This window comes from Salarias fasciatus (genome assembly GCF_902148845.1).
Source record: "Salarias fasciatus chromosome 7 unlocalized genomic scaffold, fSalaFa1.1 super_scaffold_4, whole genome shotgun sequence".
In the NCBI taxonomy this organism is placed as follows: domain Eukaryota; kingdom Metazoa; phylum Chordata; class Actinopteri; order Blenniiformes; family Blenniidae; genus Salarias; species Salarias fasciatus.
This window is the reverse complement of record NW_021941229.1, coordinates 15623158-15649984: the sequence shown is the minus strand read 5'-3', so window position 1 is coordinate 15649984 and position 26827 is coordinate 15623158. Positions and strand designations below refer to the sequence as shown.

Below are 26827 nucleotides of genomic sequence, written 5' to 3'. Positions count from 1 at the left end.
ATTCAAGATATGAGCTGTATATATTGTGAAATAGTCTGACTAGTTTTTCCAATCGTAATAATCGCGGTCAGTTCTTGATGTGTGAAGCTGAACGGTTGATCACTTCTAATGAATGTAATGCAATTCGATGTACTAGTTTTTGTCAAATGCACTTAATAATCATAAAAAAAACAACAAACAGAATGCTGTTCAATGAGTCTTTAACGCCTCCCTGGTACTTAAATCAAACATATTTTACACTGCACTTTCCCATTCGATAAAGGTTTACCTTATCTATGAATTTGTAGTTTGTAGAGAAACAATTCTCTAAATGCCCTGTATGTTATTGAGTATTAGTGTCCTGTAATACAGTGTCATATATCTATCAGATGCTCTACACTGAAAAAGAAAATGCTAAATGGGCCAAAAACTGTCATGTGCTCGCAATTAAAAGAAATGCTATAAAAATACCAATATATCAGTTATTATTACATCTATTTTTTACTATTTTCTGATGTTTCCCTCAATTTACAATCTTCAGAGAAGAAGAAAATTTAAACCTGCTATTTTTGCAAAGAGAAAGAAATTTTGGAGAAAGAAATTAAGAATAATTTTTTACTAAAACATGATTTTTATTTTGAGGCACTGGGTAGCATTTGGCATACAAGTACATTTTTATGACACTGAATGATTCTACATTCAAATAACACAACAAGCAGAAAATGTTATGACCACACTTGACGATATTCCTGATATCGACGATAATAGGGTTAAAAAATGTAAAAAAAAAAAAAAAAAAAAAAAAAAAAACACACACAAAATGCCCATTTATTTGTGCATGTCTTCTGAGTATATCATAGCCATTATGAAAAGTAATAGAAATTCATGTCAAAGGAAAGATCGATCAAATAACAACAGCACCTGATATGAGGCTCCTGCATGTTCATGTTCTTCACTGAAGCGCTGCTTCTCTGAGATGAAATGTGCGTCCGTAGAGCCAGTCTACAAAACAAGTCATAATTCTGTCATGAAAATGTTATTAAAGATGAGTTTTTCAAACTACATAAAACAGACAATTGGTGAGCATTACGCATTTACAGATCTACTGATGTACTTAATTCTGTAAAAGATAAAGTACAAATATTTGTTCTTTTGTTCTGATGTTGCTTTAGCAATTGCACAGAACTTTGTTTTATTTCCCATTTTTTTTTCCACAGCTGTTAAATCTTCGGTAGGAAAACTTTGAGCGGCTCATTTTCATGCACTTTATCCAGGAAGCCCAGGTTGAAGTAGGGGTAGAGGGCTTCGCTGAAGTTCTCCCTGAAGGTGTAGAGGTGCGTCATGCTCTCGGCGTTGTAGAAGGACACCAGCCCTCTCTTGTAGTCCAGATACACGCCGATTCTGGCCAGCGGCTCCTCCAGGGACAGCACGGTGGGGGGGGACGTCCCCGCCATGTACTGGATCCCGTAGGACAGCGACAGGGTCCAGAAGCCGTTGGTGGGGAGGGCTTTGATGACCCCCTTCCTGGGCACCGACTCCCGGGCCACCCCCACCGTCCACACCGTGCTGCTGTACACCTCGATCTCCCAGTAGTGGCGGCCGTGGGTGAAGCCCTGGCTGCCGAGCAGCGACAGGGCGGCGTTGAACCTGTAGGGGTTGTCCTCCACGGTGTGGTTGAAGGTCTGGTAGCGGACGCAGGTGAGCGAGGAGGTGAGGCTGAGCCACGGGTTGGCCGTGCTGGAGTTGAATGTGATGGAGGCGGGAACTAAAGAGAGAGGGGAAGGAGTTTAAAGACGCGCTGTGAAGTCCAGTGATTGAGAAGCCGCGGCGGGGGCTTCAGGTACCTGGATAGATGCTCCCCTTCATGGATTTCCACACTCGGTACTGCAGAGGCCCGGCGAAGCGACCCTCGCACAGACTGGGCGGTGAAAACACGGGCTTCTCAAACTTCAGCGAGGGCCTGCCAACGACAGCAGAGAGGGTCCGTGAAACCAGAGAAGAAGCAAAACTGAACGCCCTCTGAGATGAAACAGGCCCAGACTTTCCCGTCACTCACCTCTGGAGCAGCAGCTTGATGCTCTGTGACGGCAGTCAGGAATAAACACAGGAAGACACACACACACACACAAACAGATCAGCAATTAGTTTGAATGAAGAGAAAGCTTTTTCCACATGACATCAATGTCTGAGCTCACGCCATCCGCCATCCCACCCTGTGGGATCCCTCTGTGGCCGGGGGAAAGTCCCGGCGCCGCGGCCAGAGCGCCGCTCCATATCCGAACTAAACTCCTTATTCTTCAGATCAGCGGGTGAGATCACTGGCCTACATCCTGTCTGAGCCCGTTGAGAGGAAAAGTCTTTTGTTTAAAGCAATACGCAACGGCGTTGTTATTTTTAGCAACATGAGAGACTTTGCTCTTGAGATTTTTTGACATGATCGGTTCGTAGCAGCGTCCAGGATTAACAGGAAGGCCTGAAGGGTCACGCCCTGCTCAGGGAAAGCTGAGATGTTGTTGTTGGAGCTTGCGCAAAATATTGGCACAGAAAGTCATGTCTGCTGCAAAAGTGATGCACAGGGCAATTTTTCTCTTACTTTCCCTCCTGGAATCAACATGAATCACAAACTCAGCATTTCTCTTCCTAATCCCGGCAGCTGAATCATCGTGTTGGTAATAACTTCCAGATGGAGTTTATTTTCTGAAGTTCTTGTGAGCCGAATTTTACCCGGAGCAGAGTGAAGGGGTCGACCTCTGTCAGCTTGTCCTCGATCTCGTGGACGGCCCTCTGCAGGCGGGAGATCTCCACGCACAGCAGCGCCTTGTGCTCGTCCAGGCGGATCAGCTCCCGCCGCTCCTCCGTCTTCAGCTTCACCTGCAGGAGCTTCTCCTCCTGGTAGAGGAACTGGTGCAGGTCGCTGAACTGCGCCTCGATCCGCTGCTTCAGGTCGGCAGTGTGCTCCTGAGAGGATCAAATCGTTATTTTACTCAAATGAATTATGTGTTAATGTGTAGAATCAATCACATTCGAGTGGCTTGACTCATTTCTGTGGTTCAGTATTGACTCTGACTGTTTCCACTGCTTTCCACTCACCTTCAGTTTTTTAACTTCATCTTCAGCCTCCCTGTCGTACTGCAGAGCAATGTTCAGCTCAGCTTTCAAAGAATCCATGGAGCTGTTCAGCGACGCCTGTCAGGACGAACCATAACATCACTGCTCACACACACACCCACACACACACACACACACAGCCACTCCCACTTTACTACAGAAAAACTGTCTGAGAGAATGAAGGACAGAGATCAGTACAAGAAGTCGTACTTCCTGCAGTTCATTTAGATTAATCAAATTCCATGAGGTAGAATTAAAGTTGGACATGTAAACATTGGCATTCAGTTGAACTTCTTTCTATTGTAATCTTACAGTTAAAGCTGCACTCACCCTGTACTTCTGCTCCGCCTCCTGAACACACATCATGGTGTGATTTCTGTGCTCCTGTGACACGCCGCACACCAGACACACCAGCTCCTGGTCCTCCTCGCAGTACAGCTTCAGCTCCTCCCTGTGCCGGCTGCAGTGTGGGACGGGCGCCGGGGCCCTCTCCGCCGGCCCGCCATCCGCCGGGCAGGCTCCCGTCCCGCTCTCCTCCAGGCCCTGGCAGTAGCTCTCCACGATGTTGGCCACGATGCGGTTGGGCCTGTAGCTCTGCCCGGGGTACACCTTCCGACACTGGGGACAGGAGCCGGTGCCCCCCTGGCCCGGGTTCCGGGGTCCGGCCCAGTAGCCCTCGATGCAGACGTGACAGAAGGTGTGATCGCAGGGCAGGGACACCGGCTGCTTGAAGAGGTCCAGGCAGATGGAGCAGGTCAGGTCTCTGCTGATCCTGTGAGCCGAGCTCTTCGCTGCCGGCCCCGCCACGGCCGGCTGCCGCTGCTTGTCCATCGCTGTTTGCACAGCAAAGTCTCCTTCTTTAGGCTTCCAGACTTTTTTCTCTGGCTTTATCCCCTGGTTTAGTTTTTCCAAGTTCTGCAGATAGGCCGTCTGGATTTTCTTGACTTCTTTCTGATTCTTACTCATTCCTCTGCCTTTGTTGTTCTCCTCTTGCCCTGACTGTGCCGGTGGACCTCTGCGTCCTTCCTCTCCTGCCGAGTGCTCTGCGGCTCTGCTCGGCCTCCAGTCTTCCTGTTGACTGTGGAGAAATGAGAGGGGTGGTGCAGAAGCAGCCTCAGCCTCCCACATCCACATCAGATAGTGAGGAGATCTCGGCGGCCCCCCTTTCTCCCTTCAGACTGACGTCACATCGCCAGGAAACTCGGGCAGACTATGGATATTCTTTTCTTGGCTGTTTGTTCAGTGGAGTGTGCAGAGAACGTCCTACTTCAGTGAACTCCTAATCTGCTGCAGAGTAACCTCCCAAAAATGTAAATCCATTTTATGTGACCGTGTGGGTGTATAAGTGTGTGTGTGTGTGTGTGTGTGTGTGTGTGTGTGTGTGTGTGTGTCCCTGAATGAGTGTGTTTGAGGCCGGCAACAACTGTTCCTCCTTTTTATGGCTCTCTGCCCTGCCAGTAATTATAATGGCGAAAATGTAAACAAGACCATCAGGAGACGCACACAAAGACAGAAGGGCTCCTGCAGGAAGAGAGTGCCGCTGTGGACCGACACAAATACAGCAGGCATCCTGTGAACGTTTTTCCCCTCCAGGCCTCCGAAACATCTGTTGAATCCAGCTGATTTCCAGACATGGGCCTGGTATTGATGTTGTTCTGGTTTTATCAGGGCAGCAAACAGATTATGCAATAGAGAGAAGCTCTAAACTAAAAAAAAAATAAAGAAATAAATAAAAAATTGCAGGATCTTACATCAGACTGATCGCACAGCAAACTAAACACAGACACAGAATATAATCACTGGACCGGGGAATAAAATCACAGCTGGAGCAACAGAACACTGTTCTCATGGTCTGGTGTGGGAGGAGGTGGAGCAGACCCTGACACTGTTGATAGAAGGAAAAATGTCTTTTTGAAAATTCAGACCGTCTCCGAGCTGCCAGCGAGGTTAAATTCCAACTTTTTATGAGGACTGAATGCTCCGATATTGTGATAGCAGCTTTGTGTTGGGTTAAGAAAACTGTGTTGTGGCTGCATGAAAAGATTTGCCTTCAACAACACATTTAATAAGCTGGATTCATACAGTCTTTTATTTATCTTGATATCAGTGAGTTCACGTCTGCTTTGGCTCTGTTAGCTAAACACTTGGATTGTGTGGCCATACTGTGTTTTGTGTTTTCTCCCATTTGTGTTGCGGATGTTTAGACAGGAAGTCTGTCCTTTCTTTTTTATAAACAGTAGTGCCATCTGGTGTTGAAACTAAAAATCAAACATGGCTTACACTCTCCTCACTCACAGGTGTCTACAATCTTGTAATCAGTCAGTGGCTCATATAGAGGGTGACAGGTAGTCACATGAAATGTACCACACTCAACATGGACCAGAGGAAGCAAAGGAAAGAGTTGTCTCGGGAGATTAGAACGAAAATTATAGGCAAGCATGTTAAAGGTAAAGGCTATAAGACCATCTCCAAGCAGTTTGATGTTCCTGTGACTACAGTTTCACGTATTATTCAGAAATTCAAGGCTCATGGGACTGTAGCCAACCTTCCCAGACGCGGCCGCAGGAGGAAAACTGATGACAAATCAAAGAGATGGATAATAGGAATGGTAACAAAAGAGCCCAGAAAAAACTTCTAAAGAGATTAAAGGTGAACTTCAAGCTCAAGGAGCATCAGTGTCAGATCGCACCGTCTGTCGTTGTTTGAACCAAAGTGCACTTCAAGGGAGACGACCAAGGAGGACACCATTGTTAAAAACAAATCATAATAATAAAAAAAAAGCTAGACTGGAATTTGCCAAACTACATGTTGACAAGCCACAAAGCTTCTGGGAGAATGTTCTATGGACAGATGGGACAAAAATGGATGTTCTTGCCGAGGCACATCAGCTCTATGTTCACGGAAGGAAAAATGAAGCATATCAAGAAAAGAACACCGTCCCTACTGTGAGACATGGAGGAGGCTCTGTTATGTTCTGGGCTGCAACTGGGTCTTGAATCTTCATGGGTCTTGCAACAGACAATGACCCAAAACACACAGCTAAAAACACCCAAGAATGGCTCAAAGGAGAACACTGGACTATTCTCAAGTGGCCTTCTATGAGCCCTGACCTAAATCCTATCGAACATCTTTGGAAGGAGCTGAAACATGCCGTCTGGAGAAGACACCCTTCCAACCTGAGGCAACTGGAGCAGTTTGCTCATGAGGAGTGGCCAAAACACCTGCTGAAAGGTGCAGAAGTCTCATTGACAGTTACAGGAGTCTTTTGGTAAAGGTTCATACGGTCTTCGATTCAATTTAACAGCTAAACCTTTAGCTGTTAAGTTACAGGAGTCGTTTGATTGCAGTGATTGCCTCAAAAGGTTGTGCAACTAAATATTAAGTCAAGTTAAGGGTACCATCATTTTTTTCCAGGCCTGTTTCATGAGTTTATTTATTTATTTATTTAGTTTTTATTTTGATAATTCTATTGAAGCATGGTTAAAAAGCAATGCCTGACTTTCATTGGTTAAATTTCAAATAATTTTTTTATCTATTACTACTTTTGTCAGATTCAAGTTGTTTCTCTGACCACAGTGAATTTTTCTTTCACTAAACAAAGAGTACCAACAATTTTATCCACATGTGTAGCTCACAAATGTATTGATTTTCTGGCTTGGAAAAGAATGGATTTCCCAACCGGAGAACATCCACCACAGAAGAAAAGGTTTCTCCATTCCATACGATTTTAATAGCATAATTACAATTATGTGCCTGTTATGGCAATAGATAAAGATTGCCCAATTTTTTTTCCCCCCGCACATGTAGGAGGAAGTTTTCATCTCATGAATCGACTCAGATGTTTGTTTTATCAAAACCAACTGCTGGAATTGGACAGTATGAATTTATGATGGGTGCTGTGGAAAGTTAGAGTTATATCCATGATTCTTAGGCTTCTTCGTTTTGTTGTACAGCAACTAACATCCACATATATCTATATCAACATGAAATACCGTGCACCGCGATGATATACCATGCAGTACTTCACAAAATCAGGTCACATATGATGTATGCGTTGCATTAGTTATGATGTGCAATGACTGGAAAGACAAGAAAGGCAGCGCAATATGAAACTTTTATCTTCCTTCTAGTCCACATTCACTGCAGAAGCTTGTGTGGAAGATAAGTCAGACGATGGCACGCAGCGTAATTAACCTGTAACCTCCTCTGGTCCTGAATAAAAACGCCCATGGCAGCATCTTCAGAGGTGCTCGAGGCTGCACGCACGTAATTAACACAGGGAAAGGATTAACAATGTTGAGTTAATTAAAATGTTAAAATGCCTTCAAGTTGTGAATCTTTCACGTCTCGTGGGTCAAGATTTTAAGGGGGGGTGGGCGTTGCATCGTGGGTAAATGAGGAGGTTTTATTCTTCTGCCCTCTTTGTAAAAAGATGAGTAGGATTACCAAAGTGGGAGCTGTCAGGATGTGGAAAATAAATGTCACAGTGAAAGCTGTGGTTTCAGCTCCTTGTGTAAAAGTGCTGGAAATAAATTGATGTCTGCAGTGAAGAGAGCCAAAGTAAAAGTAAGAGGCTGAAGAAAAGAGGAGGAAAGCATGGTGGATGGTTCATGGTAGATCTGCATTTCAGGAAATACCTCAGATACATGAAAAGACAGACTTTCAGTAAGACCAAGCAAAGAGGGAGCACGCCTTGGTTTTTAATAAAATATTCAGCATATTGTAATACCACTGGCTTATGAGCAGCTGCTTTCTGGAAATGACACTTGAGATTTCAGATATAGTTCTCCTATATTTTCATTAGATTATTTTTATCTGTCTCACTATAGATTCCACGTAACAAGAGACCGTCATTGAAACTGTCTCATCTCAGATTTTCCCTGAATGTTGACAATATTAAACATAGAAGTTGGTGAATTTGCATCTCTCATTAAACAGAAGGATGGAAGGCAGAGGACGTCTGGTGCAGCTGGAGACAAAGTGTGAATATGTGCATGAATGTGTTCGGCCATGCGTGTGAGTGTTTGTGGCATTCGGAGGGGCAAATGCAACATTTATGAGAAAAGAGAAAAATAAACGAAACTCCTTTTTGCAAACGTGCGCACACGTGCACGCAGACAAACACACACACACACACACACAGGCACACACACTCAATTAAACCCGGAGCTCATGTGTAAGGCACCAGGGAAACTGGAGGCTCTCTGGAACTTGTGAGGCTAAAAATAACTTCAATGTCTGCAGGAGTGAGACAAACCTGTGGGAAGATAAGAGCCACAAGGACACAGGCTGAGGAAATACTGAATTTCTCCACTGCTCTGATGATAGACTGTAATGCTGAGGAGATTATTTTCAATAAATACCAAACTTTTTTTTTTTTAAAGAAATTGCCTTTCTACCCTTATCTTATACTGAATTTCCAAAAAACTACACTACAATTGATGTATCATTTGATAAGTTATTTCAAAGCTAAACACCTGCAGAACATTTTGCATTCACTCAGTTGTGTGTTCACTGTTGATTATTGTACTAAACAGAGTGAATTAACATGGACAAAGTACATCATGAAATGAAATGACTGAAAAAAAAAGATCTTCCAACTGTCATCAAACTCTCTCTCAGTGTTTGTCTTCATCTGTGCTGTTTGTTTTCGGCCGGCTCTCCCTAAAGTCTGCTGCTTCCTCATCAGTTTCCTTGAATGTGAAATGAGGCACTTTAACAGACACAGACGCAATGTCAGAGCATATTTTGGGAGCGTCCTGTGCTCGTATTCATTTACCTTTCAAGTGAATGCGAAACTGTGGGTAGAAACAGATGCAGAGCACAATACGTGCCCAGCCACCGACTGTAATCTCAGACATCGGTGTCAAAGAAGAGGAAGAATATGATTCAGCAAAATGTTGTAGTTTTAGTGGAACAATACAGCACAGAAATTCCCCTTATAGAGAGATCAGTCTGAAGTAATGGGATTTTATTTGTTTGGGCCAAATGCAATATAGGTATCTCAGTTCACGTTCAAATCAAATCTGAACAAAAATCCCACATGAGTAAGTTTAGCTCCTAAGAAACCTTCAGCAGGCTCAGATTCACAGAGGGGAGGTTTCTGCTGAGTTAAAAGAGAAAAAGACAAGAAAGAAACAGAAAACAACCAATAGACTATTGAATTGTATTGTAATGTATTGCTTTATTTACTCAATAACATTATTTAGCAAGCTTCCAATCATCTAAAATAAAGCTTTTTATGTTAAATGATTTCCTAAGGCTTTATCAACCAGTTTTTAGATCCATTTCCATTGTACTGCTACAAACTCCATGAATGCCAAATAAGCAGCAATGTCAGAACAAGTTGTTCTGCTAATCTGAGAGGAACACGAGAGCCCGGTAGATAAAACTTTGAATATAAAACATCTACAGGCAATGTAGGGAGAAATATGGTCTCTCCCACTTGTTCTTCTCAGTTGTTTTGTTGCAGAATTTTGATTGTACTATGAGATTGTTTTCCAAGATGTATTGCATGAAAAGCATGTATTGTACTACTGACTTCAGTGGTATTAAATGGGTGAAAGACTTGAGAATCAATGGGAAGGTGGTGATGAAAGACAACTTCCAAGTCAATCACACTGGAGGACAGGCCTAATCAGAGGCAGAGGTTGGTCTCAGTACAGAGGGGGCGGAGCATTCTAATTTTACCATTCAAAAAATACCTCGTGCTACCATCAAACAACACACTAATGCTCACTTTTATTGAGCCAAGCAAACCTATATGCTTCAGAAAGCAGAATAAAGTCACAAACCAGCTCACAAACTTGTTCTAAAGAACAAATACACATATGCACGCACACACACACACAAATGCAGCCTGACAGGTGTCAATCTCAGAGCGTCCGCTGTCCATGGTGCTGAAACTCAGATAAAAACTCACTGGCTAAATCTGTACCATCTTTGATACAGCTTAAATATACAATAAACACAGCTGGCCTAAAATTACACAATCTATTCAGATAGATATTCAGACAGATATAGACACAGTTATCTATATCTTTTGGAATTCACGTATATTAGGGGAAAAAAATAGACTCGGTGGTCTCTTATAGTTGAGAGCAACACAAGGCACATTCAAATAGGCAGGTGTTTAAGACCACAGCATTCTGATAAAGATAATATTTCTGAAGGTTTCACTGACTCACCAGTGGCTCCGATGTTAGGTTTTGGGTCGTACCGCTAGCGGCTAGCATAGTGTTTAGCATTCTGTTTAACTTCCCTCCAAAGAGTTCAGATCAAGTGCAAAAGAAAAAAACTCGTTCATGCCGCACAGCCAATGCTGCTTACAGCTCTGATGCATTCATGGACAGTCGTAAATTAAGAATTGGCAAATTGGAGCCCACAATCATATGCGTATACCTTCTGGCACACACTGCACATTTTATTATAAGAATTTATTTACGAGTAAATGTGAACACATCACATGAAACGGGGCCCTGTGACCTTGTGGGCCCTGGGGCGACCGCCCCCTGGGCCCCACTCTGGCTCCGCTACAGGTCCTAATGGTGTCTATCAAGTTTATATGTGCAAGTAGTTTGTTTATCTCAATCCAACAGCTCATCCAAACCTTTTATATTCAATATGTAATTTAAAATTGAATATCTTGAATGAAGTCTTAAGAAAAAGCAAGATTAATGGCAATCTGTTCTTTAATTGTTGAAATGACCCTGAACAGTTTGATTTATTTAGCCGACAAAAACACATAAATCTTCCCTGACAGCGAAGTGATTAAAGTGAAGAATCCTCGCAGACTTTTCAGCCAGAATATACTGTTTGCTGATACTGCAAACATAATACTGTCGTTGTTGACATTTTTTATTATTACATCTGTGTCGGATCCAGACTTCACAGCAACCTGTTTTTTTAATTTCCTCAGAGAGTCACGCTGTTAGTGTCTGTCTGAGTTTTGGACCCAGCTCGTTTCTTCTAATCCTCAATTCGCTCGCTTCTACTTGTTGAGAGCGGCTCGTGCGCATCACGACTCTGCGCTCGCGGGTCACCGACTGCTGCCGCGTGGAGGAGAAGCTCTGCTCCTCCTTTAAATAGCTGCGGCGGTGTCCGTCCGCGCGTCTTCCGTGCGTCTTTCGTGCGCGCTGCCGCAGCTCGCAGAGGGTCGTCCGGGTGGTCGGAGCGCACCGAGCAGCCGCTTCTCTCCAGACCAGCTCCTGAATCCGGACGCAATGCAGGTATCGTCTGCATTTATGTACTTTAGCCTTTAAATATAGACTTGCACGTTAGATTTAATTTTTTTTCTCCATCGCTTTAAAAATCCTGCATGTCTTCCTGATTTACATATTGCACCCGGGCGCAAACTGACTTTGACCTTACTTTATAATTTATTTATAGCTCAAAGTCTCACTGCCAAGAATAATACAACATACAGTTAGGATCATGGATTTAAAATCTTCAAAAGAAGAATAATTCTAATGAGTTTTTCAGCACAGTGTAACAGCCTGTTATTATAGTCTTTTTGCTTCAAGTATAAAAAAGTACATATTTTCTGCTTTATGGCTAAAATATTGAATAATATTGAAGTGAAATTTTAAGAATATAAGCTATACCCGGAATATCAAGACATTTATGAATTCTTTTATTGTCACTATCGTCATCATTATCATCATTATCCTTTTTCTTCTTCATTTTTGGCTTGTTTCAAGCAGATATTACTGTCTATCCAGCCAATGTCAGGTGTAGTGGTCAGTAATCCCTCACAGTGATAAAATCCCTAGTTTGAGTCCAGGATTTGTGCTTTTCTGCATCGTTTTGCATGTTTTAGTGTTGGCATTTGTTTCCTCTGGTTTGGTCAAGAGTCTCTATAAACTGATGGTAGGGAAGAGATCTAAAATGAAGCAAAAATCATCAATTTTACAACACACAGCACCTTACTGTCGCATCCCAGATGTATTTTAAAGCTCATTCACACAACCATGGTTGAAAACAAGCTATATGAGGAGTGCAAATTAAAACATGGGGTGTAAAACAGAATGGGAGATAAAACTACGGTATACAATACAGCTAAAACTTGAACAAAAAATACAAACACAAGTACTTGACTTAATGTACAAGCATTTGAAATACAACTTCCACCGACTATGCAAATATTTGTTCTTTATTATTGGGCTTTTTCACATTCGAAGAAACATACTGCCTCTCCGTGTGTGTGTGTGTGTGTGAGTCTCCTTCACAAAGGTGACATATGTGAGGACAGTGGAGGCCGGTTGCCCACGGTGTTCAGGATGACTGAAAAGACCACAGGAAGCTGCTCACTCCAGAAGCACACAGGGCTTCTTTCCTTTTAATAATGCAGCACTCTGGATGTTAAATTCCCAAATCACCTTCCCTTCTGATCTTTTTAAAAGAAGGTTTCTCAACATGTGGTTGCAGGAAACCTTCTAGGATCTACACACGCATCAGTATTTTGTGAAGTAATTAAAATTTTGATTATAAAATAGGATCTTATAGTGTAAATGTTGAGCTCTTTAGATGATCCTGTACATGTGACGCTATTTGTTGCATTTTTATGTGAGACCATGTGACCATCATGGCTGCGCATGTTCGTGTATCTGTTTGTGTCATTGTTGCTGCGTGTTTTGGATGCTCCGTCAAGTATCACTTCCCGGTGTTTTACTTGTCATCTTTCACCTCAGTGGTAGCCAGCTGTGATCATTTATTGATGCAGTTTTAAGGAGTGTGAATTATTGAGCGACACTCTGGATGCCGCCTCTGCTTTGGCATCTCTTCATATTCAAATAGGGCACCGGCGGAACTGAGCGGCTCCCCAGACAGTGGCTCTGCTTAGCTTCTTTAGCAACTCTTTGCATCAATTTCTCAATACCGTCTCACAGCTTTTGACATGTGGATCTTTATTTAGAACATGTTAAAGAATCTAGAAAAAAACTGAGAAAGTATAGAAAAACACAGAGTGAGAAAACAATGTGTTGACAATGTAATGACTAGAAATATGAATATAAATAGATCAATCTTGTAACTTGGAGAAGAAAAAAGCATGTAAGTTTGTTTTTTGTTCATTTTATCACTGTGGTATGAACTCAGATACAGAATCGCTGTGTGTCCATGTCTCAGCTGAGAAGCTATTATGAGGTGGTGAAAATAACTGGAAAGGTGAGAAGATGTACGTCCCTTTTCCCCAAAGCGCTCTGTTACAGGAAAGATAAGCAATCTCTATATTTATATAAATTCTCTGAGCTTTCTGTTAAAGGTCAGAATGCATCCATATCTAGATTGTTTCACTGTATGTCTTTGAAAGCATGGCGAAACCCTCATTCTTGATTTGACGACACGTTAACGTTTGTTGCTCAGATCAGTGTTTCTGTCTCCATGTGCTGATCTGATCCCAGCTGTCTGTGGATGAAGGTCAACGAAATCATGGGTGGAAGTGCTGAAATGTTCACAGTGCTGTGAAGAAGGAGTCTTTTCCACAGAGAGCATTTACACAGAAAGTATTTTTACCCCATGTGCTCCAAGATGCTGCTTCTAAAATCATTTTTGATTTGATGATCAAAACTTTACATCTGCATTTGTGCATTTGCGTAGTAAAACAAGGGATTTTATTCCGATGTTTACTTTTACACCTGCTTTCTTTGGACAGTTTCTGAGAGGAATGCTTTAGACTTTCAACAACAGAGCGTTTACTTTAATTGACTTCGATTTTCACACTGGAGCTGCAGCATTATCTTCACTGTTTTTTCTGCCTCTGGTTAAAACACTCCTTGGAGTTCAGGGGAACAGCAGGGATAATTCAGTGTGTTTATGTGATCTGTTATTAGATTAGATGAATTTGGTGGCAGAAGGACACACAACACACAGCTGAGTAGGAAGGATTACTCTTGGTTCAAGTGTCTCCAGTCTTTTAACTTTCTGTCCTCATCTGAGATGTCTGGCTTTAAAATTTTTAACAGCATCATGTAATCATGTTGTGTCTGCCTCTCTCTGGCTGCTCTGAAGACAAGCGCTCTCTTTTGTTTTCTTCCTCAGGCAGATGAGAAGGTGGTGGACGGCGGCCTGCTGCCCGACGCCAACGGGAAGGATCCGAACCCCGGCGGGCAGCCGGACGGCTCCAAGTGGCAGAAACCTCGGCTCACGCGCAAATCTCTGATGAAATGCTGCCTGGTGAAGTGGATCATCGCCAGCACCACCAAGCAAGGGCCAGGTAGCGGAAACACCCCGACCCGCTTGGCTATGCGAGGCAGAACGCCCTCGAGCTCATACAGCATACATGAATTTCAAAAATCCCATCTACTCCACAGATTTACATTTAAAATTCCTCCTTCTTGCCATTTTTTTAGCGTTGCGGCTCGATCCCCTCTCGTCACCTGAAGCCACCTCGCTTCAGCGTTTGATCAATCAGCAACTGCTTCTGTTTTCCCTCTCCGTGTTTTTATTTACATTAAATAATGATCAGATAATATATTCTTGAACGATCTGAAATGATGTCACCTCCCAGTTTCGTCTTCATTCCTCGTTGTGGTTGTTTTCTTATCACAGTATTGAATTAGACGCACTTGTCAGTTCAGTGCAGTTCCTCCGCTTCGTGGACGGACGCTGTGTCCTCTCTGTCCTGCAGCGCCGTCTCTCTACAGTAGATGGTGATCTGCACTCACTCCCACACAGGAGGAGACTGGATTCACACTCTCATCATTCACATCTGATCAAATGTACTTCGGAACAGGAAGTACTGATTCAGTTCCTTCACTCACATAAACAGGTGTGTAAAAGTACTCAAAATTAGAAGCATTTGTTGTGACATTTTCATTTTTACATCAATCAACCATTCCTTCTAAATGGAAATATGGAGCTGCTAAATCTGCTCCGCCGCCAGTCATCTGCTTCACTTTTAGTCATGTGGATACTTGCTCCTCATTTCACAGACATCACATTTAATTAGCGCTTTCTCTCTGTGGATTCTCTCTCGCCTGCTTTGTCTCTCTGTTTGTATTTTACAATTTTTCCATCATGTGAGTAGGATCCACGTTTGAATAATGATACAAGAAAGAAAATGTTTCCCCAATGGTAAAATGGAAATTGAAGTTCATTTATGGTGCCATATAGTCAATCTATATTTTATGCAAATCCATACATACAAAATAAATATAGTATATCCAAGTACACACCCGCCTATTTAGACACACACAGATAAAACACGTATCTCTGAATGTTAATCTGTGAAGATGCTGGAACCGCAGATGAAGAAGCAGGTTGATGATGATCTCGATTAGCTCATCCATTCAGGTCAAAGGTCACAGGTCCCACAGAACGGCAACAAACAGAGACAAACACTCACACACTCACAGCTTTATAAAATCACTGATGAACCCAAACCGCATGTCGTCTGGACTCTGGGAGGAAAGTTAGAACGTCCACTTCGCAGTATATTTGTTTTTTAAGGTTATTTATTTCTGTGCGCCGCGCCTTGTGGCCCTGTGCTCGTTTTAGGTGCTGTATGCATGAAGATGGATTGGATAAAACATGGTGGGGGGTTGAAGTGGGTTGAATAGTGGTTAGTGCTCTCAGCTCACAGCGAGAAGGTCATGGGTTTAAATACATGTGTTTCTGTGTGTTCTGCGCAGATGGGTTCTCTTGGGGTTTTCTGATTTCCTCCCACAGTCACAAAAACACGCATGTGAGGTTAGTTAGTGATCCTGTTGAAGCTGCATCTGATTCTCAAACCACAAGTTTCAGACCCTGGGTCTGAGCTCATCAGGTCAAAGTATTTGGGAGTTTTTAACAAGTTGTAAACCGTCATCATGCCTGCTGCTTTCGACCCTATATTGATCATTGTATTGAACTTTAGACTTCTCGTCACACAGAGTGAACATGTTTATCCAACTTGACACGTTATTCCAGCTGTATTTCAAAAAACCACATGATGAGAAACAAAAAAGAGGAGGAACTTTTATCATTTTTGGAGTTTTCCTTACTTAAATTTAGCAGGTAATTAGTGTTATTTCTGCTATTTTCCAGTTGAAAATTTACAAAAAGTTGTACAAATGTGCACAAAAAGACAAGTAACATCCTGCACATTGTGTGTATGCATATATAAATTTTACCTAAAAGTCTAATTCTTTCCACAAAGGGAAAAAAATTTAAGACATTGTGTATATGTGTGACAAGAAGTGGCAGTTTGTGATGGACGAGTTCAGTCTGGGAGCTGCAATGCTGCTCTCACTGCTCTCATTAAAGCTTGATGGTGAGACTGAAGGCTGCACCGTCTGCATCCCTGCATGCTTAAGCCACCTCACTCTTGTCGGTATTTAATAGAAGAACGGGGATAGATCAGCACTTAAGGTGCATTAAACGGCATAATGTTGCATTATTTTTACGGCGGGCCGGTTCCCACATGAGCTCATACATCTCACGTGTTTGCATAATGGCAAAGTGTGTTAAAGCTGCTCCTGCACTTCAATAATATTGCAAAAAAATCCACATTTGCATGCAAGAGATAACTTCTGCGGCATTTAATGAGCTGGACAGCCCGTCAACCTTGATCTCCACGTTAATGCTGCTGACTCCGGAAAAGGTTAAGCACTGGTGCACTTCCTGAACTGGATGCCCGCAAACACAGGGTGAAAAGAAATGAAAACATGAAATTATAGCCACTAGTTATTATTATTATTATTATTATTCCTGCGCTGAGATAACATATTCTCATTAAAGCGCCATTCACACAACCGAGCATCCATGAACACAAGATATTGTTATTGTTTGTTTTAAAAAAGGTATAATTAAAAGAATTCACATTAAAAAATAATGTAAAGCAATATAGATCTGATGTGATCAACATGTGGATGGATGAGCCACGTTCCCAACTTAAACCACTGTTACAATTAAAATAAATTTAGTTTTCTGAAATAAAAAGTGCTATCACAAGCCAGTTAATAGTTAATCGTTTTTGCCACGACAGTGACGTAATGAAAATGACCACAACAGCGAAAAGTAGGAAGGAAACCACAGAAAGTTTTGTGCACAGTGAACAAACTGCAGACTCAAAACGAAGTGAGTGTCAGACACAGCAGAAGAGACTCCTTCTTCCACGCTGGTAGATCTTCTTCACTTTGCTTAAGAACGTCAACTCTCATTCTGATCTCTGTCTTTTCATCACAGATCTGTGACTTCAGCAGTGCCTTTAAACATTCATTTTCGACATTCTAGAGTTCATTGGGCTTTTTGACTCTCTAACTCCTCTCCCCTCGTAAACCCCCCATCCCCCATCGAGGAAACGCGTATTTGGGCTTCGTACTACGCCGGTAGATAGATTGATATTTTACCACTCAAGAATTGATTCACTTCCTCTCCTGCTTAAACCGAGTCCATTATGTTGTGCAGACTCATCAGTTGTGAACTAAACTCATATTCTTCTTTACTTTCGCTCCCTCTGAAGCAGCAGAACCGAGCACACACTCAGCGGCACGGACACTTGTGAAAACGTGCGCCCGGACTTCTGCATGCGAACAGGCCATGATGTTTCCTCCTCGTGCACGTTCGCAGCACAGATCAAATTTGCCGCAGCTTTACGGCGACGCCATAAACAAAGCACTGTTTTTTTTTTATGGCTGCAGTGTTCTTAATGTTTTCCAGCTTTGAGTTATTAAGTGTGTGTGTGTGTGTGTATCGCTGGACATTTGTAGACGCGAGCAGCGCCACACAGGGCAGGGCCGGCTCCTCCGCTCTAAGTGCAGCTCGCATCTCGGCCATCAGCGGACGCCGATCAATGCCTGGTTTTTACAGTTTTGCATCCTTGAAATGACTGGGCAAATAAAGACAGCTTAGACTGTCAATCAGAGACCATTAGTAAGGAAATTCCTTCAGCAACAGCTCCCCTCCCACACCACCGCACCACCGCCGACCTCAAAACACACATGGACACGCGCACGGCGGATGGATGGAGCGAGTGGAGGTGGAGCCCTGAGTTGATGAGAACAATCCCAGAATGAACCTGGACCTGAAAATGCAGCCGAGTAGTAAGAGCGATGGATCGAATGCATGGGGAGAGAACTTTGGATGATTTGGGGGACTTAACAGTCTCTGTATCTTCTAGCTGTTTCCCAGAGCGCAGGCCGGGCTCGGGTCTGGCGCACCTCAAGAAGGATGCTCTGCAGTCGCCCTATTAGCCTTTCTCCTGCCGGGTTAGTGGTTTAGGTCAAGAAGTAACTGCTGATGCTTCTGCAACAGTACTGATAAGGAAAAAGAGGCTGCTGGATGACAGAGATAACAGGCAGAGAGGGATGTTTGCGGATATAAGTTGCTGCATCGCAGTTATCAGTTTAGTATCAGAAAAAACAAAGATTTGTTAAGAGTTAGGTTTTTTTTTTTTTTTTTTTTTGCAAGGCAGCAATGGGGGTGGAGGGCATGGAAATAATGGCCATTCTTGTTGTGATTGGACTGTTTTTCGTTGTGCTCAAACAGTTTGGGATTTGGGAGCCTTTGTCACTGGAAGGTAAGACACAAATCAAGGAGCTGGAGACTTTGCAGAATTAAACTTTAGTGTTTACATGTTGCATTGCAGCAACATCCTTATTATACACAGGACTTATTCCTCAAGCATGCACAGAAGTTTTCGTCAAACCACTTTTAAAACATTCAAACTTCTCATTATGTTTGTAAAACTTTGATCAGGTGAAATATTTTACCAGTCCCACAGCGTTCTTCCTCCTTCTCTCATTTCTTCATAACCTTTTCTCAATCTCTCCCTTTTCTTTTTCATTTTCCTCTTTCTGTGACATTCTTATAAAGACGGTGAGTATCTCCGCATTTCTTCCCGCCTGCCTTTGGAAGATATTCTGTAAATTCAGCAAACTTGCTAGAAAACTGAGCTTGAATATTTTGCCCTTGAATCTGAGAAAAAAGAAAAAAACATTTTCTCACTGTGGATGTTGAGACCTGAAGAAGCACAAGTGTAACTAAAAACTCCTTTTATACAGTTGCCTTGATTTTAGCTGTTCTGTTGTATGAAGCTACGCCTGTGCTTCTGGTTCTAGTCTAATGCTGTGTGTGAAATCTGCTCTTGCTTCTTACCTTTTTATTGGCTTTGTCAAATCGTACTTGTGGATGTGTGGAGACGTGGATGGAAAAAAGGGGATTTGATTCAACAGAGTGCAGCAGAGACACGTCCACAGTGAGGAAGTTGTGCACTGCTCACTGTTTATAGATCAGCCTGTAGCAACCTTCCTGTCACCCATGTTTCTTTATCACTGTCTGATCTTCATATAACTTTCACAATATTTCCCCCCATTTTCGTTTCCAAACCGGTCCTACATCTTTTTCACTACTTAGTTTAGTTTTTCTTACATTCTGGTCTGATATTGTACATCCTTCTTATGCCATTGTCTCTCCCACCCATTTCCTTGTCCAACCTTTCCTCTCTTGACCTTTTCATTATTGTTTTTTAAACTTATACTTTCCTTTGTATAAAGATGGTAAGCATTTTTTCCATTTCTTTTGTTTTATCTCTATGATTTGCTAGTATTTCCAACTCCTCCTCCCTTTTCTTTTTCCTTTCTTTTATGACCCCTATTTCCCCCCCCCCCCCCCCCCCCCCCCCCCCCCCCTCCTGTCTTCCTCCCCTCGCCCCCTCCGGCCCTGTTTTCTCTTGTGACAGACAGCAGCGATAGTGATCTGGAACTGTCCATGGTGCGACACCAACCCGAGGGCCTCGAGCAGCTCCAGGCCCAAACCCAGTTCACCAGGAAGGAGCTCCAGTCGCTTTACAGAGGCTTCAAAAACGTATGAAAACAATCGGTCACGTTGTTCCTCGTCACTGGAACTTATCGCAGTTTGAAAACATTACTTTTTGCCAGGTTACAATTCAACATTATCATTCAATTTTCACCTTTGTTGTCACTTCGAATTATCTTAAATCGCTTTATGTGATCTTTTGCTCCAGATGCAACAGCAAACAATATAACGATGATGCTGGTGACAAATTACATGACTTCAAGATGATCAATCAGGAAAAAAAAATATAAAATGCTTTCAGCAGAGGGACCTTTGAAAAGTTATGAGCTCAATATGAGAGCAATCATAGCAGAAATAACAATCTACGACACTGGAGTTCCAGATTCTGTAACAGTAAAACTAAAAATGAGCAAAGTAGGACAAGTTAAGAAAAGATATTTATGCTTCTGTCAACCACAGTGACGAACTAAAACATTGCTAGCCCCCAAAAATAATTAAGAACTTTTATTACACGTCTATTATTTGCAACTGTTCATCATCATAATTCAGACTCATCGACGTTCATGGAGGGTTTTGAAGCGTTACTGCAGGGTTTTGCTCCCGATCACCAGAGCATTAGTCAGGTCGTTCAGTTCATCCAAAAGACGTGGGAGAAGCGGTGGAGGTGGTCAGGCACTCACTGCCACCCACCGCTTTCTGTTGGCTCAGAAAGAGAAGATTATGTGCAGATGAAACATGAAAAACACAAATGTAAAAGTAATACTATGCAATGTATTCAAAGATGTTGTGAAATCAATGTTTATATTTCTTCTTTATGTACATTTATTCAGCTTTTCAATCCAAGAACCAAAACTTGTCGTTCATTATGTCCTGATTGTTGCCAGCATGTGCAGTTTTGCCCTGATGAGCAGGTGCCTTTATTGTTTCAATGTTTACGGTCAACCAGCACATGCATCAGTATGCACTAACATGGGAGAGACGACTGGATCCGGCCTGCTGCCTGCTGCAGCGGTGGGTAAAGCGTATCGACACGTCGTGGCTGTAATGTGCCATTAAAGGAGGCAAAGCTCCATTAAAGTGGAGGGGAAGACGACCGCAGGCTGATGTAAACACAGCAGGTTCTAAACTTTAAAAATGAAGCCTGCAAATGTTTTATGAGGTTTCAGCGACATCAATAACACACACGATGAGTCGTGCTGGAAAAAAATGTTCCGTGCAAAGAGAACCGCAGCGAGAGACGAACGCTGACTGACTGAACTGAACTAATCTGTTTCGGGAGATATTTTGACTTGTTATGATGGGAAAACATCAAGGCCGCACAAATTATCGAATTTATTCACTTGGTTAAAGCAATAAGCTCAGCCATCCTGACAGGTGGAAATAATTAGCGTGGAGAAGAGCATCACACCTACAGGAAACACCACGGAACATACTGTATCAATTGATTCATTCAACTATAAAAAACATTGTTCTTACATATAACCGTGACACAAATTAAGATGCAGGAATAAAAAATGCAAATCAAAAGGTTTGAATATTAACTCTAATTCTATAATGACTTGATTTATAAGTAGCATCAGATGACATGAATTTTTCTTTACCATGAGTAAATTATGTATTTGGAAAAAAAATAATCAAAGGTACCACTTTGCTTTTAAGTACTGGTATAAAGATATCTGTGATATTTTAACATGTGGTTTCATTGTAACTTTTCTGAAAGTCATCATTATTCACATACTTTACATGACTTTGCATTCATAGTTGAAAAGGCCAAAACTAAATTTTCTCCACTGAATACATCTCACTACTTGCACCCTCTGGTGGCCATATTTATGTACTGTAGTCAGTCCTTGTTTGTGCGACTTGTGGCTGAAATCAGACCTTTTATGTCACTTTGTGTATGGGTAATTTATTCACACAAAAATGTTATACTTTATATTTTTTCAGTAGTAAAAACAACTCTTGATAAAAGTATCTTTGTGTATTTTTCAGATGGATCACAGAATTTTCTTGTAAACTGAAACATCTGTTTCTGTTTGTTTGATGTTATATCCGGGTAGGAATGTCCCAGCGGGCTGGTGGATGAAGAAACATTCAAGACTATTTACTCACAGTTCTTCCCTCAAGGAGGTACGGTACAACAGGAGCCTTGATGAGTCAAACTGAAAACTTGTGAAAGACACATCTGATATTTATGATATTAAATTCTAACTCGTGTAATCACCTCTTTGCCCCCAGATGCAACAACATACGCACATTTCTTATTCAATGCGTTTGATCTGGACAGAAACGGCTCCATTCGCTTTGAGGTGAGTGTAGCAGGACTGCGGGTTTGCTATTGATTTTCGTTTCAGGAAAACCAAATTACAATCTCAGAACTGCTTCCGCAGGACTTTGTGTTGGGACTATCCGTCTTACTTAGAGGCTCCGTCACAGAGAAACTCCGCTGGGCTTTCAATCTGTACGACATCAACAAGGACGGCTACATCACTAAAGAGGTACGGTCAACAAAGCAAACATATTGCAAATTGTTTCAGTGAGTTCTTTACAAGTATCCATAAGTCTCTCTGCTGTGTTTTTTTACTTGCAGGAAATGTTGGCAATCATGACGTCCATTTATGACATGATGGGCAGGTATACTCTACCCAGTGTCCGAGACGATTCTCCCTATGAGCATGTGGAGAAATTCTTCCAGGTGTGCTTGATTTTATTTTCTATTGATTTTTAGTTATGAAAGATATACACACAGTACTGTAAAACATTCCAATATTTTCCAATATTTTATAGTTATGTATGATAGCATCAAGAAACACCACTATAAAAATGCCATTGAAGTATTGAGATTATATTGAAATACTCACATTTTATTGTATTATTATCCCCTAGTTTCAGAGGTTTTTCAAATGTTTGGGAGTGTTTTTATGAGAATTTGGTCCCATTCTCTCAGTGAAGTGTTCATGATTCCTGGAACTGATGTTGGGTGAGAAGGCCTGGCTCGCCACGTCAGTTCCGGATCATTCCAAAGATGCTGGAGGGGGGTTTCTGCACTTAGTGGGCCGGTCCAACTCATCCACCACAACAACTCATCACATCATGGCTTCATGGACAGATTTAGAAAAGATCTTTTTCCAAACTGTTGCCACGAAAGCGGAAGCACAGAGTTGTCTGACATGGCTTGATCTCAGGGGTTGAATCACTTAACGAGTAACAGGTGTGGCCAAGTATTTTTGTGCAGATTGTTTCTGTACAAAGTTGGAGTGAGGAGTAACAATAAACAGCTGCAAGCAGAGAACAGAAATGAGAGTTAATGTGGAGCAGAGAACAAATTCTACTTGTTTTCCTACTGAGTCAAACTTCAAAAATTTCTTTTGCTTGTCAGAAGATGGATCGTAACAGAGATGGAGTCGTGACCATAGATGAATTCATCGAGACCTGCCAAAAGGTGAGATCGCCATTAAACCTGCAGCTTATCTAACACACGAGGCTGTAACTGCTTATTCCATTTCCTCTTGTCTTCTGTTGTTTTCTCCACAGGATGAGAACATAATGGCCTCCATGCAGCTTTTTGAGAACGTCATATAGTTTTAATGTGGACGAGTGATGCTGCACAGTGCTTCCGGTGGAGAGCTCGGTCCTGAATACTCCCATTCATCCTGTAACAGTCGAACTGGGTCATACCATTCACTCCACTCATTTCAGTCCAGATTGGCACCGAGCCGAACTGCTCCACGCAGAGAAACGTACAGGATTTACTGCATCACGTGAAGACGACATGTTTATTTGCATGACGGGTTTGATTTTGTTCTTTAGCACCTCAAAGAAACAAAAGTGTCATTGCCAGATGAGCATGATAGTTTGCCTGTTATTAAAAAAGCATGTGATGCATACCACTGTGAGCACAAACAAAGTGTGTGTGTTTGTTTTTTCAAACCAATTCCAGACTTGGGAGGATAAGAATCTTTGGTGTTACTGATTTTTTGTAGAGTCATGGTACCTGCTCAGTGTCCTGTTTATTAAAAACTTTCTAAAACGCTAAAGCAAACCTACCATTGCCTGCTACTGTAAAGATTCTAAATCTCTTTAATGTTATGTCTTCATTTGAGACTGACTCAGAAATTTGCGTAGAACAGATGATCCAAATGTGTTCACAGCATCCCAATGGATTTCTTTTTTTTTTTTGTTAATCTTGTTTCTCGTGTCATTGCTCACAGGACAGCGATCGGTGAAAGCAGTGGGACGCACAGCTCTGAATAAAATGTGAAACGAAAAATAAATATTTACCCAATATACAAGTTGAAATGTCTTGCGAAGTAACTCAGATTTGGTGCAATGTGTTTGATGTGGTGTAAGTGTAAAGCATTTCTGGGTGACATGTGCAGTGCATCTGGATAAATGGATGCTTTCCTGTTTTTTTGGCAACCGAAGAGATAAAAGCAACAAAATCCCAGTTGTCCAAAATGGAGTCTCAAGAGGGGCCTGGAAATCCCCCGACATGACCTTTCTCATCTCTTTTTTTTGGAACAAGCATTAATCTTGTTCTCTGGGCTGCATGCTATTATGGTTCTTTGCATCACTGTCTTGCATAATATAAAACATCAATTTAACATTTATTCAAAATCAGGTTTGTGCTTGTAATTAACAAATTCTGAACAAATGAACAAATTCTAAGTAGTGCATTTTTGACTTAAAGAGTAAACAAGTTGAAGAGAGGAAATGTAAATGAAACAATGTTTTCAAGGACTGATGAACAACCTTAAAATATGCCGAAGGCCCATAAATAGATATCATTAAAATGAAAGTTTTAGCCACTGTTAGCTGAAAGTTTCTCATTTCTCACGAGAAAAACACATAAATAACAGATTTAAATTTAGAATATATTTATTTCCACAACCAACTGTATATAGTTTGTACTAAATAACTAATAATGATAATAACGTATCAATAGGAACTGCCAGAAATGTGCAGTCATAAATTTGTTTTTTCATTGCTGAATAACAGGAGAGGACTCGCCACCATCAGCAAAAACTGTGGACATTCTCCTGTATTATTGATCAGTAACCAATAGCAGGGCAGGGTTTGCTCTGGGGAGGAGCCGAGCTGAACAGGTGAACAGGATCATAGTATAGAAATTATTATGGAAACCAACAATGCTGCTCAGCTGCACTGTTTGAAAAAGGACTGCCGCTCCAGCATCACAAACTCCCTGACCAGAAAGGTAAACGAGTCCTGTTTTCTTTACCTAAAAATGTTTTGAATTTTGTTTTGTTTTTAATGCCTGGATGATGCTATGACAAAAAAAAAAAATTAATAAAATATATCTACTTAAGTTAAAGTTCTCTAAGGTCATACCCATTTAACTGATGCACTATATTCAGTTAAATACCTTTTAGCACTTTGATATTAGATAATAACTTACAGAAACAATAATTACGACTCAGGATAAACAAACAGTCATGGAAGAGAGAAATTTTCGTGACACAAAGCCCCGCTAATCCTTGTGTTGACAGAGCGAGTGGATCTTTCTCGACGGCTGTTGTGTTGGTGCCAGTGACCATGCGGCCTTTGTTGTGCAGGGTGCTGTGTTTGTTCAACGGTGTTAATGCCAGTTGGGATTTCTGCCAACAAACGCCACAAACCTTCATTTTACTCCTTTCAGCGTGACCTCTCAGCCCGGTGTGTATTTACAGCTCTTCACTCATGGCCGGCCGGCGGAAGCTTCTCTCCTTCTGGGTCTGGATGTTGCTCGTGGCGACGCTGTGCCCGGGCGCCCAGTACGCACACGGCAAGCGGGGAGGCATCTTCAAGGGACGCAGCAAAGGCGATGGCAACAAAGGCGATGGCAACAAAGCCCCTCCCTCCCAGGGCGGAGGCCTCTCCAAGCAGGGCCTGAAGTGGGCAGGGGCGGCGGCGGCGGGGATGTTGGGGGGCACGGGCACGGGGTACGGCCTGGGCTTCCTGGGGAAGCCGAAGCACGTGTCTGGGAGTCATCACTACGGCCACAAGACCGTCTCCTCCGGGCAGGATCAGCACCCTCAGCACGGGGGGAGCAGCAACAACCAGTCCCTGTGGAGGGCCTTTGTTAAAGGGGCGGCCTCCGGACCTCTGCCCAACGTCTTTCTCACACTCGGTCATGTGGTGCCTCTCCTGACAGCAGCCTGGATACAAGATTTTTAACCCAACGCGTTGTGAGTGAGAAAGAAATGAGTCACCAAAGCACATTAAAGGTCTTTTAAACCGATGATCACCCTGCTTCTTTATTACTGTAGCACAACGTGATCCGATTGAGTTTACGCTGCAGCACTGTAGCTGCTGGTTTGTTTTTAACCTGACTAGTTTATCTTAATATGATATGATCGATTTCATCAACATGATTAATCTTATGGTCATAAAAATATACAGTGTGAACTGTTTTTAAGGCAGCATGCTCTCATTCGTCCATTCATAGGACGCAGGGAGAAGCAACGCAAATGGAATCAGGTCAAATATCAGCCTGATCTGATTCTATCTTTTTTTTTTTTTTTTTTTGATGTTTTCGAAGCACTAAGTGCTGCTAATGAATGCTTTGGTTTGTCTAACAAAATCTAAAACCAGAAAATAATCAATATGACAAAAACAACTTAACGGAAACATTTTACAACCACTTGGTGCATCTTTAGCAAATGCCAGTGGCCATAAAATAGGATTTTAATGACTTCTTCAAGTATCTTGTCTGCAGTTATGACGATTTAAAATTAATGGCAAAAACACCCTGCCTAAGAAGTGACCTGGATCTTAAAAAAAACGTTTTTTTTCTGAATATCATCTTTTTTTTTTCCTGACAAGCACATCATCAATTGCAAATAAATATTTTTCTAATATATTTTATTCAACACAGAAACATTCGTGACAAATACAAGTCATATCAAATGATGGATAACACAAAGTGTTAGTAGTGGATCAGAAACAAGAGACATTTACACTCCCAATATGAGCGCAATAACACAGATACAGAATATCCAATCCTACA

The 26827-nt window shown here is 42.0% G+C and overlaps 2 protein-coding genes across 4 annotated transcripts; one reads left to right on the top strand and one right to left on the bottom strand.

The window, feature by feature from the left end:
• Nucleotides 1-1159: 1159 nt before the first annotated feature.
• Nucleotides 1160-4207, bottom strand: trim69 (tripartite motif containing 69). The gene is made up of 6 exons (XM_030084182.1): nt 3418-4207; nt 3070-3165; nt 2704-2937; nt 2036-2058; nt 1824-1939; nt 1160-1744 (listed from the first exon to the last, which is right to left on the bottom strand). The coding sequence occupies exons 1-6, from the start codon at nt 4051-4053 to the stop codon at nt 1200-1202; spliced, it is 1650 nt and encodes a 549-aa protein (XP_029940042.1). The 5' UTR covers nt 4054-4207; the 3' UTR covers nt 1160-1199.
• A 7003-nt stretch (nt 4208-11210) lies between these two features.
• On the top strand, nt 11211-23945 carry LOC115382466 (calsenilin-like). 3 transcript variants are annotated; one of them, XM_030084196.1, is made up of 10 exons: nt 11211-11315; nt 14125-14299; nt 14733-14735; nt 19745-19869; nt 21882-21951; nt 22060-22130; nt 22212-22319; nt 22412-22516; nt 23201-23263; nt 23356-23943. In XM_030084196.1, exons 1-10 carry the CDS (start codon nt 11310-11312, stop codon nt 23401-23403), a joined length of 774 nt encoding a protein of 257 aa, XP_029940056.1. In that variant the 5' UTR covers nt 11211-11309; the 3' UTR covers nt 23404-23943. The 3 variants fall into 3 exon arrangements, with proteins under 3 accessions (XP_029940056.1, XP_029940057.1, XP_029940058.1); XM_030084197.1 differs by lacking the exon at nt 14733-14735 and having other exon boundaries at nt 23356-23944; XM_030084198.1 differs by lacking the exons at nt 11211-11315; nt 14125-14299; nt 14733-14735 and adding an exon at nt 18464-18583 and having other exon boundaries at nt 23356-23945.
• The last annotated feature ends 2882 nt before the right edge of the window (nt 23946-26827 follow it).